Source organism: Nerophis ophidion, linkage group LG10 (assembly GCF_033978795.1).
Source record: "Nerophis ophidion isolate RoL-2023_Sa linkage group LG10, RoL_Noph_v1.0, whole genome shotgun sequence".
In the NCBI taxonomy this organism is placed as follows: Eukaryota; Metazoa; Chordata; class Actinopteri; order Syngnathiformes; family Syngnathidae; genus Nerophis; species Nerophis ophidion.
This window is the reverse complement of record NC_084620.1, coordinates 13,771,693-13,793,280: the sequence shown is the minus strand read 5'-3', so window position 1 is coordinate 13,793,280 and position 21,588 is coordinate 13,771,693. Positions and strand designations below refer to the sequence as shown.

The following is a 21,588-nucleotide window of genomic DNA, read 5'->3' as shown; positions in this document are numbered from 1 at the left end:
GTCTTCTTCCGCTTATCCGAGGTCGGGTCGCGGGGGCAGCAGCCTAAGCAGGGAAGCTCAGACTTCCCTCTCCCCAGCTACTTCGTCCTGCTCTTCCCGGGGGATCCCGAGGCATTCCCAGGCCAGCTGGGAGACATAGTCTTCCCAACGTGTCCTGGGTCTTCCCCGTGGCCTCCTACAAGTTGGACGTGCCCTAAAGACCTCCCTAGGGAGGCGTTCGGGTGGCATCCTGACCAGATGCCTGAGCCACCTCATCTGGCTCCTCTCGATGTGGAGGAGCAGCGGCTTTACTTTGAGCTCCTCACCCTATCGCTAAGGGAGAGCCCCACCACCCAGCGGAGAAAACTCATTTTGGCAGCTTGTACCCGTGATCTTATCCTTTCGGTCATGACCCAAACATCATGACCATAGGTGAGGATGGGAACGTAGATCGACCGGTAATAAATAAATAAAATATTTCGTTATGTTGTTAGGCCAAAGTATATCGTGACCCATTCCCTCCCTGCTTGGCACTCAGCATCAAGTGTTGGAATTGGGGGTTAAATCACCAAAAAGATTCCCGAGCGCGGCCATCGCTGCTGCTCACTGCTTTCCTCACCTCCCAGAGGGTGGAAAAAACGCAAGGAGTAATTTCACCACACCCAGCGTGTGTGTGACTATCAGTGGTACTTTAACTTTGGCTTAGCTTTATATTGGTGCAGCTGACCTCATAAAATGACACAAAAAGTGTAACAAATTCACAGTAAAGAGGCAAAGATGCATTTCAAAGCCATCGATGGAACCTGCTCCGTTTCAAGTCGGGATTAATAACAGCGCGTTCACTATGCTTGTTTTGGGACGCAATCAGGGACCAACACTGAGCGCCAGGAGGCATCTGCAGCCCATTAAAAAGTTATTCTAGCTTCTCCTGCCAGAGCATGCAGAGTATTGAATGCTTCTATTTTCTAAATCATAACACCAGTTTTACTTTGCATTTTAAATATCCAAACTTGGTACTTCAATCCATGAAAAATGATGGATTCACCAGACTTGGAGGATGTTCATTTAGTTTTAATTTTTTTTAATTTTTAGAAAAACAAACAACAGACAGCCATAACAAAAAACTATAATAATTCCTGATGGCAACTGTAACTTTATAAAAAATTAATTGTGGTAGTCAGTAACAGTTTCATTTCTGGATCAAGCAGAGTGAAACTATTATGGAATCACTCAATTCTGAAGAAAATATGGAATCACACTGTCAATATTATTTCCCAAAGCTAACACCTAATGTCACAGCTTGCAAATAGTTTGGATCTCAAGCCAATAGAAAATCTGAGGGGAAGAGGGAATTCAAGAAAATGGTCCATGACAAGACCTGCAAAGCTAAACTGACAACAGCAGGCAGTGAAAGTTGGAGCAAAATTGACGATGAGTCCTGTTTGTCGCTCGTTAAGTCCATGTCTCACAAACTGCCAGCTCTTTTAAAAGCCAGAGGTGGTGCAACAAAGTTATAGTTGTGTTGTGAAGTTTTTTTCACCTATGATTCCGTAACTATGTAATCAGAATTAAGCGATTCGATAATTTACCGAATTCACCAGAATTTTACTGTTAAAAACAGTGGTACCGTCTTTCAATTTACAATAATTTGCTGTAAAAAACTAAACAAAAATACCCAAAGTAAATTCCATCCACCCATCCATTTTCTACCGCTTGTCCCGTTCGGGGTCGCTGGAGCCTATCCCAGCTGCATTCGGCCGAAAGGCTGGGTACACCCTGGACAAGTCGCCACCTCATTGCAGGGCCAACACAGACAAACAGACAACATTCACACTCACATTCACACACTAGGGCCAATTTAGTGTTGCCAATCAAACTATCCCCAGGTGCATGTTTTTGGAGGTGGGAAGAAGCCGGAGTACTCAGAGGGAACCCACGCAGTCACGGGGAAACATGTAAACCCAGGATTGAACCCAGGACAACTCAGGACCTTCGTATTGTGAGGCACATGCACCCACCCCTGTCCACCGTGCTGCCCCAAATTCCTAGTTTTAATTATGGCAACTTAAATTCTACAGATAGGTATATCCATCCATCCATTTCTACCGCTTGTCCTTATCAGAGTTGCAGGGGGTACTGGAGCCTGTCTCAGAATGTATCTAAAAAAAACCCCGTAAAAAGCAAATTCAAAGGCAATTGTGTAATGCCATCATGAAGTGAATCCCTATGCATTTATTTTAATATATTAACCTCTGTGACAAGCAGCCGTCTTAGGGCAGCCATAACTGTGATGTGGCCCCCAATGAAAACAAGTTAGAAATCCCTGCTCTAAGGTAAATTCTGTACATTCTTACACTACTTCATACAACTGCTATAGTTGTTAGTACAGTACACTATATTGCATTTTTTTATACAATATTTATTATCTAAACGTTTGTTTTTTCTTTAAATGTTACATTCTAAAATAGTGCGGGCAATCACCAATTAAATAGATTTCAATAGGTGACGGTGGTTTGAGATACAAATGTTTTGAGTTAAGAGCTCTGTCACAGAACCAATTATCCTTGTAAGTCAAAAGTAGCGAACCTATGGCTCTAGAGCCAGATGTGGCTCTTTTGATGGATACATCTGGCTCTCAGATTAATCTTAGCTGACATTGCTTAACACGATAAGAAATTAATATTTCCACTGGTAATCGGAGTTAAAAATAATGTTCAAATTACAAAACATTCTCCTGCATTTTAATCCATCCATTCGTTTTCTGACGCATCTGTTCAAGAAGGCGCATTAATGGTAAGAATTATTCTGTTTATTATTGGTTAGCTTCAGAAAAAAATGTTATTAAAAAGAATATGAGACTTATTATACTCAAAAAATGTTGACGTTACTTAAAAATCCACGCATTTAGGTGTATTCAGTGTTAAGAAAATAATACAAGGCTCTCATGGAAATACATTTTAAAATATTTGGCTTTCATTCCAAAAAGGTTCCCGACCCCGGTTGTAATAAAATAATAAGCAAAGGTGTAATAAAATGGTGACCAACATCTTTGTCCTGTGTTTTATTCTGATTATAATAATGATCACAAAATCCATCCATTTTCTACCGCTTATTCCCTTTTGGGGTCGCTGGCGCCTATCTCAGCTACAGTCGGGCGGAAGGCGGGGTACATCCTGGACAAGTCGCCACCTCATTGCCGGGCCAATACAGATAGACAGACAACATTCACACTCACATTCACACACTAGGGCCAATGTTTAGTGTTGCCAATCAACTTATCCCCAGGTGCATGTCTTTGGAGGTGGGAGGAAGCCGGAGTACCCGCAGAGAACCCACGCATTCACGGGGAGAACATGCAAACTCCACACAGAAAAATCCCGAGCCTGGATTTGAACCCAGGTCTGCAGGACTTTCGTATTGTGAGGCAGACGCACTAACCCCTCTGCCACCGTGAAGCCATGATCACAAAATCAAATACAAAATCACAAAATAATTCAATGATCAGTAACATTTTTCAAGTCAGGAAAGTACGACTGTCAAAAAAAAAATACAGCTTTAGCCTATTGAGGAGGTGAGGAAGAAGGAGCGTCGATAAAGCGAAACAGGATGTGAAGCAACTTACCTTCAAAATAAAATGTAGATTTTTTTTTCTGCCCAATCCACACAGTCTCTTTTACTCTGGCACGTTTGAAATGTAATTAAAAGCTACATAAACAAATATGCCTACAAACATATGATACATTATTCAGAACAAATCATTTCAGGTATATAGAATGAGGCTTTTATGCCGAAAAGTCGCAAAAGAAGATACGTGTTTTTATTAGAGCCCCCCGCCTTCCTTTTCCCCCGCCCAAGCTCAGACGTGACATGCGTCAAAAGTCGACAAGTCACCCTCAACTTCGTGGATTTTATTGATTACTTCTTCGATTATTGATCACCCTGTGATCCGTTGGTCCTTTTAATCACCGGAGCCATGTTGCTCGTCACAGATACCGTTATCGCCTCTTGACGGCCGGGCAGCGGAAGTGAGAGAAGTGGGGAAGTTGTTCATGGATGCTGAGTAACTGAAGAGCAACCTGAAGACTGCTCTTCCTTCTCTCAAGTTCAAGTTTGGGGCCACTTGGAGACAATAGTCCCCGCAGGACATGGACACCCACGTCAAGGAGGGACAACTTTACGTGCAGCATCAAAAGTTTGGCAAGGTAAACCTTATAATATTATTACTGTTACAACCAAGTGCTAATAAACTTGTAGTAAACGATCAAACCAGAAGATATTGATCAACAGTAAGTTTCACATTGTTATCGTTCGATAAATACTAGAAATGAATAAAGGCTGCCAAGGGAGATGCAAATTATATGCGTTTGACAAATTAAACCGATAAAGCACCCAAACTACAGCCAGTGTTCTGGAAATTTGTTACCCGTAAATTATTTGTTGCCCAACGCTACTGAGCATGCGCACTCATGCGCATCAACGAAGGTTTCCTTGAACAACATATCCACCGCAATTAAGGTGAAAAACGTTAATATGTTGTGGTTATTTCAGCATTTTTTTTTACATACCAGGAAACAAACCAAATCAAAAACGGCATAAACCTTGATTAACCTAAAATGCATGGCAGGTAGTTTGTCTCGACCAGTGGTTCTCAAACCTTTTTTCACCAAACACCACCACAGAACACACCTGAAGTACCACCATACTGACCAACATTAAAACACAGTAGCATAGTAGGACTAATTATTAATTAAAAGCAAGGCAGATGTTTTATTTAACAAGCATATTTAATATTTTTGGCCACTGTAACAATACACAGTTTGGACAGTATCAGTGTTTATAGGAAAATAAAACAGTATTTTTTAATCAAGTGATTCTTTTGCGCAGTGGTACCCAAATTACGGCCCGCGGGCCGTATACGTCCTATTTCTGGCCCGCGAAAAGTCCCAAGTAAAAAAAAAGCATATATATATATATATATATATATATAAAAATACAAATATATATATATCTATTTTTTATTTTTATTATTATTATTTTTTAATCTGTCCTTTCTCGCCCATTCATCAATCAATTTTCTACCACTTGTTACTATTGGGGTCTCCTAGCCGCTCAGGCAAATCATATTGTCTAAAAATGCATTTTCCCATTGATAATGTGACGTCAAGTGTGTGCTCTTTCAGTCAATTGGTGCACTAGGGAAAAAAATGGCGAAATCGTTTGGGAAACGTGTGTCCGGACAAGAAAGTACAATTACCATATACAGTTTATATATATATATATATATATATATATATATATATATATATATACACACACACACACACACACACACACACACACACACACACACACACACACATACATACATACACACACATATATTATATATTATATATATATATATATATATATATATATATATATATATATTACTTGCTTATGGTAGTCCATCGTATCCGATGATGACTTCCACTTCTTTTATTGGTGGGTTTTGAGGTGACTAAAAAGTCCAATACGAGAGCCACATGGTCTATTGGAATGGGGGCATATGAAGATAGTGTTTGTTGTGGTCTTGGCTGCAAGGCCCATCTTCCTCCTCTGGCGTTTTCCTTCCCTTGCTGCTCTTCTCTCCTCTTCAAAATGTTGAAGTCCTTCATGACAAAGTTGCCTCCAGAGAGGGGGATCTGAGGCAGAGCTTTTCAGCTGTGTGTGTTGTATTCCACACCTCTTGAGAGTTATTTTCAAATGGTCCTTATATCTCCGCTTTTGGCCTCCTGCAGATCTCTGGCCATGATGAAGTTGACCATACAGTAGTTGTCGCGGAAGTCTATCAACAGGCATTCTGATGGTGTGGCCGGTCCATCGCAATTGGTACTTGAGTAAAGTGGCCTCCATGCTCTTGGTACCAGTTTTGCTAAGGACTTCCGTGTGTGGCACACGATCACGCCATGTCAGCCCAAGGATCCGCTGGAGACACTTGATGTGAAAGTTCTCTAGCTGTTGGATGTGGCGGTGATACAGGGTCCAAGCTTCACAGCCATATAATAGTGTGGAGACACAGATGGCTTGGTAGACTGCCACCTTGGTACGTATGCTGAGGTCTTTGTTCAGATACACCCTCTTACGCAGTCTACCAAAAGAGGCTGAGGCAGACCTTATTCGGTTTTGAACGTCATTGTCCATGCTGCAGTTTTCGGAGAGGATGCTCCCAAGATATTTGAAGTCAGGGACTATTGCTAGGGGCTTGTCATCGATGTTAAAGACAGGTGATGGTGGTCGAGTTGGCGGAGGGGAGTTCCACTGGCAGAGTACTTCCGTCTTTACAGTGTTCACAGTGAGACCCAGTCTACTATAGGCCTTCACAGCAGTTGTTAGCGTCGCCTGCAGAGCCTCTGATGTATGTGCCACGAAGGCACAATCATCAGCATACTTTAACTCCACAATGTTCGCAGTTTTAACCTTGGTAGCGGCCTGCAGTCTTCTGATGTTAAATAAGCTTCCATCCAACCTGTAATCCACCAACACACCACTGCTTCCCTCAACTTCTTTGTGCAGTAGCCAGGTGACACTCATAAGGAAGATGTTGAATAGCACAGGTGCAAGTACACAACCCTGTCTGACACCTGTGGATACCATGAAAGGCCTAGACTGCAGTCCTCCTGTTGTTACCTAAGCCATCATTCCCTCGTGGAAACTTTGCAGGATGTTTACAAACTTCCGCGGGCAACCAACCCTGAGAAGGACCGCCCAGAGCAAGTCTCTGTTGACCGTATCAAAGGCCTTTGATAGGTCCACAAACGCCATGTACAGATCTTGATGATGCTCCCGACACTTCTCTTGTAGCTGGCGTGTAGTGAAAATCATGTCCACAGTGCTGCGATTTTTCCTGAAGCCACATTGAGACTCAGGCAACAGGTGTTCTGTTATGCTTCGTATGAGTCTTGACAGCATCACTTTGGCAAGAACCTTGCCAGCAGCAGATAGGAGGAATATTCCTCTACTATTGCCACAGACAGACTTCTCACCCTTCCCTTTATATATGGTTACGACATTTGCATCCCGCCATTGTTGGGGGACTGCTCCGCGGTTCCATATATCAGCAATGTAATGGAAAATTGCTCTGGTACAGAGATAGCCTCCCTGTTTAAGGATCTCTGCAGGGATGCCATCCGGGCCAGGGGTCTTGTTGTTCTTAAGTGACCTAATTGCAGCCCAGACTTCAGTGAAGGTTGGCGGAAGATCCAGTTCTTCAATAGTTGGGTAGCGGGGCAGCTCATCCAGCAATGCCAGATCAGAGGTGGCAGGTTGGTTTAAAAGTGTCTGGAAGTGTTCCGCCCATCTGTCCACAACTTCTTTCTGGTCCTTTATGAGGGTTAAACCATCAGCCGACTTCACAGGTGAGAGAGAGGAGTTCCTGGGGCCGTGGATGGTTTTCACAGCATTATAGAAGTTGTGCATGTTGTTCTTCACTGCAAAATGTTCGATTTCTTGAGCCTTGTCAGTCCACCAGTCATTTTTCAGTTTTCGTAGGACATGCTGTACCTCCTTCTTTGATGTTCTCCAGTGCTGCTTTAGCCGGACAGATGTAGGGTTGTTCAGGGCTGCGTTATGGGCCTTGTGCATGGTGTTCAGTATGGTTCTGATGGATTCTGAGTTTTCGTCAAACCAATCCTGATGCCTCCTACGGCGGTAGCCAATAGTCTCGGCTGCAGCCTCATAGAGCTTTGAGCTAAGCTTGGTCCAATTGTCATCAACACTGCCTTCAGGGCTCAGGAAGGGGTCGAGTTCCTGCAGCTTTCCTGCAATGGAGGATCGGAGGCTGTTCTGGGCCTCGTCTGCTTCAAGTCTGGCACAGTCCAATCGCTTCTTGCCAGTTTTTCGGAGACGAACAGGGGGACGTACTGACGCTCGCAACTTGGAGAAAATCATGCGGTGGTCAGTCCAGCAATCAGCACCTCGCATTGCGCGGGTGATATGTACGTCCTTGGTGTCCTTGCGTCTCACGATGATGTAATCCAGCAGATGCCATTGCTTGGATTGTGGGTGCATCCAGGAAGCCTTGTGTTTATTTTTCTGTTGGAAGATTGTGTTGGTGATTGTCAGGTCATGCTCAGCACAGAGACTGAGTAGCCTCATGCCATTGCTGTTGACCTTCCCGATACCATGCTTCCCAATCACTCCTTTCCATATGAGGTGGTTTTTCCCCACCCTGGCATTAAAATCATCAAGCAGGAAGATTTTGTCACTGCTAGGGATGCGCTGTAGAGCCTCATCTAGTTCTTGGTAGAAATGGTCCTTTGCCCCATTCTCGGATGGTAGAGTTGGCGCATAGGCACTGAGAAGAGTTGCGTAGCAGTGTTTTGCCAGGGGGATAGGGACAGACATGAGTCTTTCACTTATGCCGGTAGGTGTTTCAGTGAAACTGGGTAGCAGGCTATTTTTTATTGCCAAACCAACACCATGGTGATGCGGTCCTTCTGTAGGGTAACCCTTCCAGAAAAAGGTATAACCCTGGCCTTCTTCTTTTAGGGATCCCTCATCCAGAAGTCCGGTCTCACTCAAGGTGGCGATGTCAATTCCATAACGTCTGAGCTCAGCATCAACAAGCGCAGTTCTTCATTGCGGCCGGTCCGGATTGTTGTCCAGGAGGGTTCTAATGTTCCATGTAGCCAATTTCAGGGGAACTTGTTTACTTTTTGTTTTTCGACCGCAGTAGTGGAATGTCCCAGTAGGTGCGGTTCCTACCCAGGGTGTGAAGAGTGGGCAATGTTCAGGCCACCTTTTCTAGGCCTTTCCCCAACTTTGGGGTGAGCAGTGTGGCTCCTAAATAGGGCTGCTCAGTCATACAGGGGTCTGCCGAAATCAGCTGCCACTCAATTCCCAGCTGATAGCGACCATTATAGCCCTGAATCGCTGACGTGCAGGGATCTAACTAGAGGCTCCCAGTTCATTCTAACCTGCCCCCGTTATCAGACATCCTGACGCCGTCAGACTTTTTGCTTTAGAATCCAATTGCAGTTCTGGATCCACCAAGGTCAGAAGCAGAGACCTTTCCGGTGATACTTTTTATGTGCCTCAGGGGGTGCACAGTTCCCAGCCGCACTATCTTCGCCACAAAGAGATGGAGCCTAGTGGCAAGGGGGAAACCCAGGACAACCAGCACCTCTTCACAGCTGCAGGAGGCCGCCGGCACCATCAGTCTGTCGTGGCCCGCCTACGTGTGCCTCCATCACGGTGCTTTTCTCTCAGGGTGTGCTCTCCTAGCCTTTGTCTTCCTGGACTTACCCGCAAGGCAGCGGATCGATCCCCTACCTTTTAGACTGAAGTCGCAAGACTCCAGTTACCGTGTGTTGCCACGAGGTGGCAAGGTTAGGGGTCTTGGTGAAGGAGAGGCTTTGTACTGACCTCGGAAGGCTTACGCACTCGGCTTCCTTTACCCAGCTGGGTTGGTCAGCGGCAGGAGCTTTGCATCACATGCATCCCTACATGCAACGTCTCTCTAGCATGCTGCACTAGACGCATCACTACACCCTGCGAGCCAGGCCCGCTAACACACATATATATATACACACACACACACAGATACATACATACACACATATATATATATATATATATATATATATATATATATATATATATATATATATATATATATATATATATATATATATATATATATATATATATATATATATATATGTCTTGATTGGATTATCCAGAGAATAGTGCTCGATACCGTGGTAGAGCGCAATATGTAGGTGTGGGAAAAATCACAAGACTACTTAATCTCTACAGAACTGTTTCATGAGGGGTTCCCTCAATCATCAGGAGATTTAATGGAAGCATTCACATACAATGGTTTATATATGGCACAGATTGGGTGGGTACAGGCAGGGGCGTGGACATTTGGAACCTCAAAGACAATAATGTTGAATATTCAATAACATGGCAAATTCTTGCATCCAGCACACCTTACAACAGTGGTAATAAAAGATGCAACCTATGCTTAAAAGAGAAACTGTTTATTATATATCATTCAGATCTATCATCCCTCAACAAGCGCAGTGAAATCATTTCAACATGCCGCCACAGACGGAAACACCTCCTAGGTAACACATAAGCCAATCACCACGCCCCTACGCCTGCCTGTACCCACCCACTGTGTGCCCTATATGTGAATGTTTCCATTAAATCTCCTGATGATTGAGGGAACCCCTCATGAAACAGTTCTGTAGAGATGAAGTAGTCTTGTGGTTTTTCCCACACCTATATATATATATATATATATATATATATATATATATATATATATATATATATATATATATATATATATATATATATACACACATATATATATATATAGAAAACATGAGGCGGCGACTTGTCCAGGGTGTACCCTGCCTTCCGCCCGATTGTAGCTGAGATAGGCGCCAGCGCCCCCCGCGACCCCGAAAGGGAATAAGCGGTAGGAAATGGATGGATGGATGGATATATTATATATTTTATATATATTGTACTGGACAGGAGGCTACGCCGGATAGTTGAACCTCGGATTCAGGAGGAACAGAGTGTGGTTTTCGTCCTGGTCGTGCAACTGTGGACCAGCTCTATACTCTCGGCAGGGTCCTTGAGGGTGCATGGGATTTCGCCCAACCAGTCTACATGTACGTTGTGGACTTGGAGAAGGCATTCGACAGGAAGTCCTGTGGGGAGTGCTCAGAGAGTATGGGGTATCGGACTGTCTTATTGTGGCGGTCCGCTCCCTGTATAATCAGTGTCAGAGCTTGGTCCGCATTGCCGGCAGTAAGTCGGACCCATTTCCAGTGAGGGTTGGACTCCGCCAAGGCTGTCCTTTGTCACCGATTCTGTTCATAACTTTTATGGACAGAATTTCTAGGCGTAGTCAGGGCGTTGAGTGTATCTGGTTTGGTGGCTGCAGGATTAGGTCTCTGCTATTTGCAGATGATGTGGTACTGATGGCTTCATCTGGCCAAGATCTTCAGCTCTCACTGGATCGGTTCGCAGCCGAGTGTGAAGCAACTGGGATGAGAATCAGCACCTCCAAGTCCGAGTCCATGGTTCTCGCCCGGAAATGAGTGCCATCTCCGGGTTGGGGCGGAGTTCAAGTACTTCGGAATCTTGTTCACGAGTGAGGGAAGAGTGGATCGTGAGATCGACAGTGCAACTTCTTCAGTAATGCGGACGCTATATCGATCCGTTGTGGTGAAGAAGGAGCTGAGCCGTAAGGCGAAGCTCTCAATTTACCGGCCGTTCTACGTTCCCATCGTCACCTATGCTCATAAGCTTTGGGTCATGACCAAAAGGATAAGATCGCGGGTACAAGCGGCCGAAATGAGTTTCCTCCGCTGGGTGGCGGGGCTCTCCCTTAGAGATAGGGTGAGAAGCTCTGCCATCCGGGAGGAGCTCAAAGTAAAGCCGCTGCTCCTCCACATCGAGAGGAGCCAGATGAGGTGGTTCGGGCAACTGGACAGGATGCCACCCGAACGCCTCCCGAGGGAGATGTTTCGGGCACGTCCGACCTGTAGAAGGCTACGGGGAAGACCCAGGACACGTTGGGAAGACTATCTCTCCCGGCTGGCCTGGGAACGCCTCGGAATCCCCCGGGAGGAGCTGGACGAATTGGCTGGGGAGAGGGAAGTCTCGGCTTCGGCGATGACCAAGAAGAACGCGGAGTTGGAATATAATTACAACACTTTATGTACATATTTATATACATATTTATATAATATTTACATATTTATATAATATGTAACTACAAGCTCCATTCACAGACAGAGTCCCATCGCTTTTATGAGCGGTCAAGCGAGTCAAAAGACGGAAAAAAACCCCGAAAACATTATTTTTTTTATTTATTTGAAAAAAAAATTTTTTTTGGGGGCGGCCGTAATTCTTTCGTGGCGGGCCGCCACAAATAAATGAATGTGTGGGAAACCCTGCATATATATATATATATATATATATACACACATATATATATATATATCTATATATATATATCTATATATATCTATAGATATAGATATATATATATATATATATATATATATACATATATATATATATATATATAATCAACTGTGGACACTGCTGCACGAACAGGAATTTTAATTTTCCTGAAGGAATCTATCTATCTATCTATCCATCTATCTCTGTCTCTCTCTCTCTCTCTCTCTCTCTATATATATATATCTATATATACATAGCCACCAAAAAGAAAAAAAGAAAATATATATATATACACATATATATGTGTGTATATATATATATATATATATCCTGATGATTGAGGGAACCCCTCATGAAACAGTTCTGTAGAGATGAAGTAGTCTTGTGATTTTTCCCACACCTACATATTGCGCTCTACCACGGTATCGAGCACTATTCTCTGGATAATCCAATCAAGACATATATACATATATATGTATATAGAGCCCGGCCACATTTTTGTAACCCAATGTGGCCCCCAGGTCAAAAAGTTTGCGACCCCTGCTTTAGCACGTCACTAGAAGGGCTATATAGATAAACATCGATTGAATGATAAATGGAGTTTGAGAAGCACTGGTCCTTACTGTATGGTGACAAAATGAATGTCAACAATAAGTGTTTTGACAAGCTTTTATATGAATAATAATACAAACTGGAAAAGTACTTATTTCAGCACCTATAGCACACTTTTTTAGAACACCGACCTTGTGATGAGCTGCAAACAGTCATACACAATTACATTTTTTTTAGGAACCACTGAGACAGCATGGGGCATACAGCGCAAAACAATATATATAAAAAAAGTGATGTAATATTTAGTTACCATTTTACACAGTGATTCACTATGTTATCTTGTCCTTAACTCTCCTCGTTCCCAAGTGAGCCTGGCTAACCACGGCGAGTTGGCTTCAGTGCCCTGGCCAGCGAGGCACATTGTCTTTGACTTAATGGAATATTTTGTCTTTCTATTCTATTGTCTTTCCAGGACCTCCTATTTTCTTTCTGAAGATGACATCTAAGAAAATTAATAATGATAAAAAAACTAGTATGACTTATTTAGAACAAAACCAAATGGGCCAGAAAGTGGTGTCTGTGCGATCTTCTAAGCAATAAAAAAGTGATTAACATATTTTGTGGAATTGTATATGCTAAATAAGAACACAGCCACTCTAAGAAGGTCTTTGTCTCTGTGCGTGCCGCGTTGTGGTCATATGACATGGACGGACAAAACATTTTGGTCCGGTTTCCTGCCCTGATATCACCACTCTATGATTCAGTGCTGTTCAAGTGAAAAGTACGCTGTACTTCAAACGTAGTCTGTGTAAAATAGCATTGTTGTGTTTTTGATGCATTAGTGGTCATTTGTAGCACACTCTCCTGAAATAGCCTTTAAAGCCTCATATGTGGTTCCTGAATCTTCTGCCCTCGCTGAACAGCACAGATGTGTGTGGCAACATTTTTGGTTTCTGTTTAGCCTCTTTCCTGTTGCCCGTTTCCTGTATTCGCGCCCATCTTTCTCAGTGGCTGATGAAACAGAGAAATCCTGCTTTTAGCTCACAAACGTAAAGTTTTCGTCCAAGCAAAAGCAAAACACAGTGGAACTCGCTTATGTTACCACAACGTAACCACTGTCTACTTACACAGCATTGACACATACACACAGTGGTTTTTAATTGTAATTCTTTTTTTGTGCATGTATTAATTGTCATTGTAGTCAAGACACATGACAAAGTTAACGCAGTTCTCTGTTAATTTCTGAAAAGTATGCTAATACTTTTGTATCGATACTGTGTAAAATTCTGTGCAAATATACCTAACTTGTCTGGTAAAATTAAAACAAATATTTTTCAAGTGTTGCTGCTCTTGAGGAATCGTTTCGATTAGGGTTTTATGATGCCGATACCGATCATATATATTAATGCTACAATTTTCAATTAATGCAACACAATATTGAAACATGTTCCTTACACTCTTTAATTACATACAATATTAGCCAAATAAAGTCAATAGTAGAATAAATATTGACCTTGGTATCTACACCACCATTTTATGGATCAATCCGCTCTCCTTTTACATGTGTACAGGCTGCAACAATGCTGACACACCAACTGTTGTTGTTTTATCATCATATGTCTAACTATTGTTAATCTACTTGTTAATTTCCTCTTAACATCAGCTTACTTTCTTCTGTAATGTGGTTCCATCAACATTTTTTTTTTTAAAGTTTACTAAGCAAGTATTAACTTAGCAATTTAGCATGTCTGCTCCTGGCTTGTTCTCGCTGTGTAAGATGTTTAGCCTCGTCCTCCAGTGATAATGTACTTAATAATGATACTTAAGATATTAAGAAATGCAATTTATTTTCCTGAACGGAGGTGAATATTATTAGCTGCGAGCCGCTTGTCAGCCAGTGGACTAAAAACGAATACAGTGTTTTCCGGTGGAGATCGGCAATTGTGGCTGGCAATCAAGAAGAACTGAACTATTTTTGGAATTTTGCCTATCTTTTAGACTTAGACTTAGACAAACTTTAATGATCCACAAGGGAAATTTTACAATCCTTATGTGAGACAAGCACACATCTGTTTTTCTTTTTAATGCACTCTAACTCTTAAATAAAATCTAGCAAAACTCAGCTAACAATTGAGCTCATGGGAGTCGCTCTATTTCGCCTATAAAGCACTCTAAAAAATATTCAGAAGCCTCCATCATTGTTTTATATGCACACTCTAAGTATATATAGTAATGTAGTGGCAGGTACGTTCACAATAAGATGTAAGATTTATGTATTTTGCTCATTTTAAGCATTCGTCGGTGTAATTATTTCACAAACGCATCGCAACATTTAATTTTTCCTTCAACAACAACAACAACACTAGTGTGCATCATGAATAAGCAGCGTTATTGCTAATTGTTAAGCAAAAAATAAAAACTTTGAACATAATAAAACAATCACTCACTGTACAATGTCTCCTCTCACTGGGATGCCAACTGATGAGACGTTAATATAGTCCCCTTTAAATGAATAATCAATCATAATCCTCTAGCAAGCAAAAAAAAAGTGCCGGGAACAAACATTTTTTTTGTGTCTCTATGGCCATCTCCGGGGGTAACTTGAATGTCAAAGTTGACCAACTTCCCAGTTTATGGTCACATCCTTCTACTTTCCAGGTAAAAGGCATGATTATAATCTAGAATTAACTTTGACCAACTCAGAGGCGATGCAGCAGAGGCTCAGTATGTCGACATATAGTAGCAGCATAAGCTAGCTACCTCTCTGTGATCACAGCGCCGCTAAAAATTGTTTGTCATTGTTAGCACTTGAAATAACAAAATTGCTAATACTTGGTTAATATGCTTGTCATGAGATGTAAATAAAGTACTGTTGGCAGTATTTTTGTGGGCATTATGAGTTGAATAGTGTGCTCTTATTAGCTGCATTGTTAGCCACCTCATACTTGCCATATTTTATGAATTAAGAATGCATAGAAAAAAGAAAAACATTAGTTTTTGTCTTACATGGGGATTGTGGATGATACACAAAATTGCCCAAAAAGTGCAGTTCCTTTTTGAAGACATTATTCTGCAATCGCGATAATGTACTTTTTCATGAAAATCGTCCGGTATTGATCGGTGGCCGATTAATCGGCACATTGATCGTAAAAGCCCTTCTGGAAAATTCACTTTACACTTCAAGGCTCCCTAGGCAGTTAGGCAACTTTTCTTCTCTCTTGGTTTGGCTTTATCTATCAGGCAAACGCTACCATACACAATACTTCCATTACTCCAATATCATATAACATCACAAGAATCCGAATAAAAGTATTCACAAATAGAGGGTGCTGAGGTAAGCTGGTTCCACTATAGAAGCACATTATTAATTATATTTACTGACACAATTGCTGTGCCCATCAGAAATGGAAGAAGAACTGGTTCGTCCTCTTCCCGGCCAGCCAAAATGGCATCGCCCGCCTTGAATTCTTCGACACGCACGGGTCAGGAGGAGCAGCCGTCGCTTCAGGCAGCAGCTCCAATGAGAAGACCAAAAAGCTGGACAAGAAGATAATCCGCTTGTCGGAGTGTATCTCCATCTTGCCAGCACTGACAGAGAGCTGTCCCAAAGACAACATGGCAGCGTTCTGTGTGGAAACCAACGATAAGACCCATGTGTTCGCTGCCGAGAAGAACGCCGCCAAGGAGTGGATGGATACCATGTGCGACATTGCATTTCAGGTATACTTTCTGCTTAGGCCCCTCTATGATCTCCAATTGCTAAATAAGTGCCATGTAGTCAATGAAAAAGACATTTGGTGAAGACATCTTTCTGTCTCCTCAGGGTGGAAGTGGCAGCGGCAGTGTTTCTGGAGAATCTGATGGGGGATCCCAGGACTTGAAAATGTCAGAGAACCTTATCTACTACTCCAGAGAAGAGGGTGAGGATGTTATAGCACAAACTAGTGGTAGGCTAGATTGATCCAAATATCATTAGTATCGATACCATTGGTACTATCATTATCAAATCAATACTAGCCGGATGGGATTGAGATTTTTCAGTTCTTTGTATGAATATTTTTCCAAATATCGGTGTTTTTATAAAAACGCAAAGGAATTAAATGAGAGCCAATAGTGATTTTTGCACTATTGACTTAATTTTCATCAAAACTTTTTATGTACTAACAGCAGAAAAGCGAATAATTGTATTAGTTTGTTAATTGTTATATTGCCTTACAATATTGTATGCATATTATTTTTCCCCCCACAAATTATTTGTTGTTGTTTCTGATTATAATCACGATCAACAAATTAAAGGCAAAAATAACAAAATCTTTGTATAATTTAGAAAAATTACAAGTAAGAAGTATCCGTATACTGTATTTACTCAGTGTTAGATCGATGCCAACATTTGCACAAACAATCAATGTTGCGTGCAATGTTTTTTACGCAACGTATGTGATCTATACATGTCCTAACTGTGCTAAACATAGCTTTTATGTTATTTTCTTCATTTTCTCTTCAGTAAACAAGTTCTGGGTGGGCATTCAGCCGACCGAGGCTTCGGATCGCTGCGGGCTGGCAGGCTACTACTGGCTTAAAGCCGAAAGCAACGTCTTGATCTTGAAAGATCCCAAAACAAAAAGGAACGTCTTTGTCTGGCCGTACAAGCTGCTGAGAAGATACGGGCGTGATCGGGTGGGTTTAAGAACGCGACCTGCATGTGGTCAGAGCATCTTCTGCTTTAGGCTCTGTGGTTATGTTGTTTTTTTTGCCACTCAGCAAATTGCAAAGTAACGTTTAAAAATGACTCTGCAAAGCGACAAGAAGGGATGATTAAATTAAGTGAAGTAGTACATTAGATGAGACTGAAAAGCAAAACAAGCATACTATTTTTCTTCTCACACATTGAATCAAATTGATTGATATTATTTCTCCAGGTGATGTTTTCCTTCGAGGCCGGCCGCCGCTGTGACTCAGGTCCAGGTAACTTCACCTTCGACACCAAGCAAGGCAACGAGATCTTCACCCTCGTAGACCAGGCCATCAAGTCACAAAAAGCTCTGGCAGAGGAGCGTCCGCTGAGCTGTCCCATCAACTTTGAGTCGGAGTGTCCGCCATCGCTGCAACACATACGCAACACTGGCACCACTGCAACCGGCAGCGGAGACAGTAGCAGCTGTAGCAGCTGGGAGACCGATGGTGATTCGGGTGGCAGCAAGCCGGGTTCTGCAGACGGTGTGCTTGAGAAGAGAGAGGGAGGAGATTCAGCAGGAAAAGGGCAAGGAAGCAATGGAGCTGACAGACACAAAGGGAGGAGTTTACCAGAATTACCAGTCATACTGGGGGTTGTGAGTGATGGAAACACACCTCCACGGTCACCAAGAGGCCAGCGGGCGCTAAAGGGTTGTTCCTCTGCTGATGAACAGGCCGCGCTTTATTCAGAGCCGGCTGATGCAGTCCGCCTGCCTTTGCACACTGCTGACAGTCTCTACTCAGACCCAGTGGACAGCATCAAGAACCAGAAACATCCGAGCAGCACATCCACACAGGTGCCGGTGCCTCGACTGCGACCAGCGGGTGGTGAGTCCTGCGGAGGCGGGGCTCCAGCAGAGCACCACCACGTTGGGAGCAACCAAAGAAATGCCCCTGACCTGTATTCACATGTGTATGACCACATCAGCCTGGAGCTGAGCCACAAGACTAGCACGATCGGTCTGAACGGGCCAGCCAATGCAGGGGGGCGTGGGAGAGGTGGAAGCAGAGGAGTGAACAGAAACGTCGGTCAAGCAGAGGGCGCATCCCCTGTTCCAGCTCTGGAGCATATTTATGATGAGCCAGAGGGTTGTGCACCACATCGAGGGACAAGTGTTTATGACGAAGCCCGTCTGGAGCCTCATGGCCAGAAGAGGCCAGAGGAAGTGGCGCCTCTGACAGGACCGGAGGGAAATTACAGCACAGTCACCCATCGAGAGTTCCACAAACACTCCCCAACGAACCAAAGAGCGCAGAACGCTCCAGCTGCAAGATGGCCCAAACCTGTCACGGCCCCCAAACCCAGCCGGGGCACTTTTGGTCGTAAAGAGCCTGTACCGTTGCCTCGGGGGAAAAATGGCGCATCAGTCAGTAACTTAAACAACAACAACAACATTTGGGACATAAGTAGAGAAGGGGACCAGGAGCTGTACAGCAAAGTATCAAAACAGAAAGCTATACCTTCTACATCCTGGTTGAACCAGCCCAAAGCGACACCACTGAGGTCACCTGACATTATCTACGACAACTTGGGAGATATTTGATAATCGCAATAAACTTGTCAAGCACAACAAGACAGCTTTACTTTTTATAGCATATTTTCCAGGTGTGTCCACTGCAGACTCTAAATAATTGAGATCAAGTCTTTCTTGTCAGCTCTCGGCTAAAAGAGAGCCACCTCCTTTTTTGAGGTGGTTTGGCAAATTGAGGGAGTGAGTCTTTGTCTTTAAGAGACATGTGAGAGAGTTTGGATTCTGGAACCAGCTGAGCTCTGTTTTTAGAAAATGTCTTTTGCCCATACGAAATGACAACATCGCTGCATTTTTGTCTTGGTGAAATCTGAGACCAGTCTGGACAGCCAGAATTTATTTGGAAGGTTCAGAAGGATCCATAAGAACTAGTATTTCCTGCACCGATTCTTCTCTTTCCTTGGCAGCAGTGCAGAGAGATTTAAATGGGCTCTAGTACAGGAGCTGTTTCAGCCTAGGGCTCCACGTGGTGGAAAAACATACTGTTATGCTTTTGCAGGAAGCATGCGATAGGAACCCAATCCCCTATTTGGCTCAAGGAAACAGACAAAACGATGTCACGTGACTTTAACTGCAGAGGAAGGTTGACAGAAACTACTTCAATCTCTCGTTGTTGTTCATCTAAATATGAATCATGCAATTAGCTGAAAATGTGTAAAGGTGCATCTCAATAAATTATAATATCTTTGAAAAGTTAATCTATTTCAGTAGTTCACTTGAAAAAGGGAAACTAATATATTCTATGGACTCACTAAACAAGATGTGTCCAAACTATTTCAAAATACTACAAAATTTGTGAGAAAGTCAAAACAATTAGGGCTGTCAATAATACTGAGTTAAAGCATGTAATTAATCGCAAAAAATACTGCATTAAACATGTATACGCGCAGATTAATCACACAATATTTTGTGACTATTCATGCTCTTTTACCTTAACCACGGATGGTTACCTGAAAGGCGGCGCAAGTTGCTGTTTGGTCAGTGATCAGGCCAATGCATACGTTAGTGCAAAAATGAGCGAGGAAACTCTGACTGGTGTGCGGCTGGCAAATTTCACTAAAACTGTTACCAGGTTTTGAGCAAATAAATGATGTGCATTCAAGTAAACCATTTACAATTTTTCCTGGATGACATTATGACAATAAAATTGTATATGTCTAATTTTTTGGAGTATTTCTTTAAGTCAATGTAAGTTATACAAGCTGGTAATAACCTGTGATCAATCACAGTCAATCCAAATTTCAAAGCTTTTGTATCAATTTTAGTTATAGCAGACTTCTAACATTTTAGCTTTTTCTCCTTGAAAGAAAGAGCTGCAGGGCGCAAATGATAAATAAAAACAACAAAATTCAGTAGCTTTGAATAATTGGAAAAATGGTCAAAACATAAATATTGTAAACTGTTGAGTCGTGCTATGATCAGCCTTTAATTGCTCTAAACCTTGGCTTCTGCTTTTGTGACTATAAGTGCCAACCTACACTATGCTAGCTTGCTCGTCGCCCTCCAAACTATCCTGCAGTGTGACCTGCTCCCCCCATGAAAGCTATGATTGGGCACCTTGTACTATGTACTTGTACTATACCATGTGTTAAAAAGGAACAAACCCCACCTTGGCAGACACCCTATTTTTTGATTCTGGATCAAAATTTGCAATGGAAGTGACTGATGCGACACATTTTTTGCATCTCCAATAAATGGTTCACAAGGAATGAATCTAACAAGCTCATAAAGAGTTTCTATAGTTGCTTACAGAGATGACCCGCTTGGACCCACCATTAAGAAGGCATTGGCCAAGATAATGTAAAAATTATGCATTAGTATTATCCATCTGTGCTTTAGTCTGAATTGAACGCTTCAAATAGAATAACTTTTGCAGGATATTCTTATTGATTGCAATGTACCTCTATATGTAAAAAACAGCTGTGCTGCCTGTAAATAGAACTAACAATAAACATGTCGAAGAAAAGTCCAAAGAGTTCTCCAAAAGTGTCAACATAAGTATTTTGCTACCAAGGTCAGTCATTTTCGCCAAACAGATGTTCTGTCCTGAGCTAAAAACAAGTATGACCTCATCTTTCGCTCCTCGTCTTCTGCCACACTTTGTTTTTATTGTTTCACTCCATTTCCAGCCACTTCTTTGCACCGTTAAAACATGAAACAACGGGCTTTCATTCGGACTTTGTTGTTGTTCTGCTCTCTCTGCCTCACCGTGTCCGTTGTGTTTTGAGAGTTGCCATGGCACTGGTGAAACTGGGGCAGGATTGTGTTGTGCATTTCAAGTGCAGACAGAGGTAGATTTAACACAAGATGGCTTAGGACAGAAGCCCAAATCAGCCATTTAGCTGCATGAATAATATAAAAGAGTTTCTTCAGAGCTTACAAAAGAGAAGATGAGAAAGACGTTCACACGATAAATGTTGGCAAGAAAGAGCTGCATCTGTCATTTGGCTTGAAAAACAGGGACAGTCTGTTCCCTTTCGAGGCTCCAGTTCTCCTTCGTCCCTCTGCTTTTTATTCCCCCAATTGCTACCGGAGTGCTTTGTGAAAGATACACACGTTACATTTGGAGCTTCCCAATTCTGCCAATCCCCACCTGTGTGTTTCTTCAGGCCAAGCAGGAAAGAAATGAGAAGCCAAAACGGGGTCAGACAAACTCCTGTGTTTCTCATTAAACTCTAATCGAACTTAAGACAAACAGAGCCAGACACATGTGGCGCATGGTAGGTTTGTCTGATTCTTCTGCTTCTTGAAATGACTCAACACTTCCTCACTGATATCCAAAACTAGCTGCATAGTTGCAGTCTGTCAGAGGGAGTATAAA

General features: G+C 42.6%; 1 protein-coding gene across 1 annotated transcript; it reads left to right on the top strand.

Annotated features, from left to right (window-relative positions):
- The first annotated feature begins 3,808 nt into the window (after positions 1–3,808).
- dok1b (docking protein 1b) lies at positions 3,809–20,740 on the top strand. The gene is made up of 5 exons (XM_061912519.1): positions 3,809–4,181; positions 15,907–16,224; positions 16,328–16,424; positions 17,009–17,181; positions 17,424–20,740. Exons 1-5 carry the CDS (start codon positions 4,125–4,127, stop codon positions 18,780–18,782), a joined length of 2,004 nt encoding a protein of 667 aa, XP_061768503.1. The 5' UTR covers positions 3,809–4,124; the 3' UTR covers positions 18,783–20,740.
- Positions 20,741–21,588: the final 848 nt, after the last annotated feature.

Excerpts from the sequence above, each read along its gene's own strand:
- dok1b (XM_061912519.1), top strand. The coding sequence starts at position 4,125 with ATGGACACCCACGTCAAGGAGGGACAACTTTACGTGCAGCATCAAAAG. Across the intron at positions 4,182-15,906 it reads AGCATCAAAAGTTTGGCAAG|AAATGGAAGAAGAACTGGTT; the intron begins GTAAACCTTATA and ends TGTGCCCATCAG. Across the intron at positions 16,225-16,327 it reads TGTGCGACATTGCATTTCAG|GGTGGAAGTGGCAGCGGCAG; the intron begins GTATACTTTCTG and ends CTGTCTCCTCAG.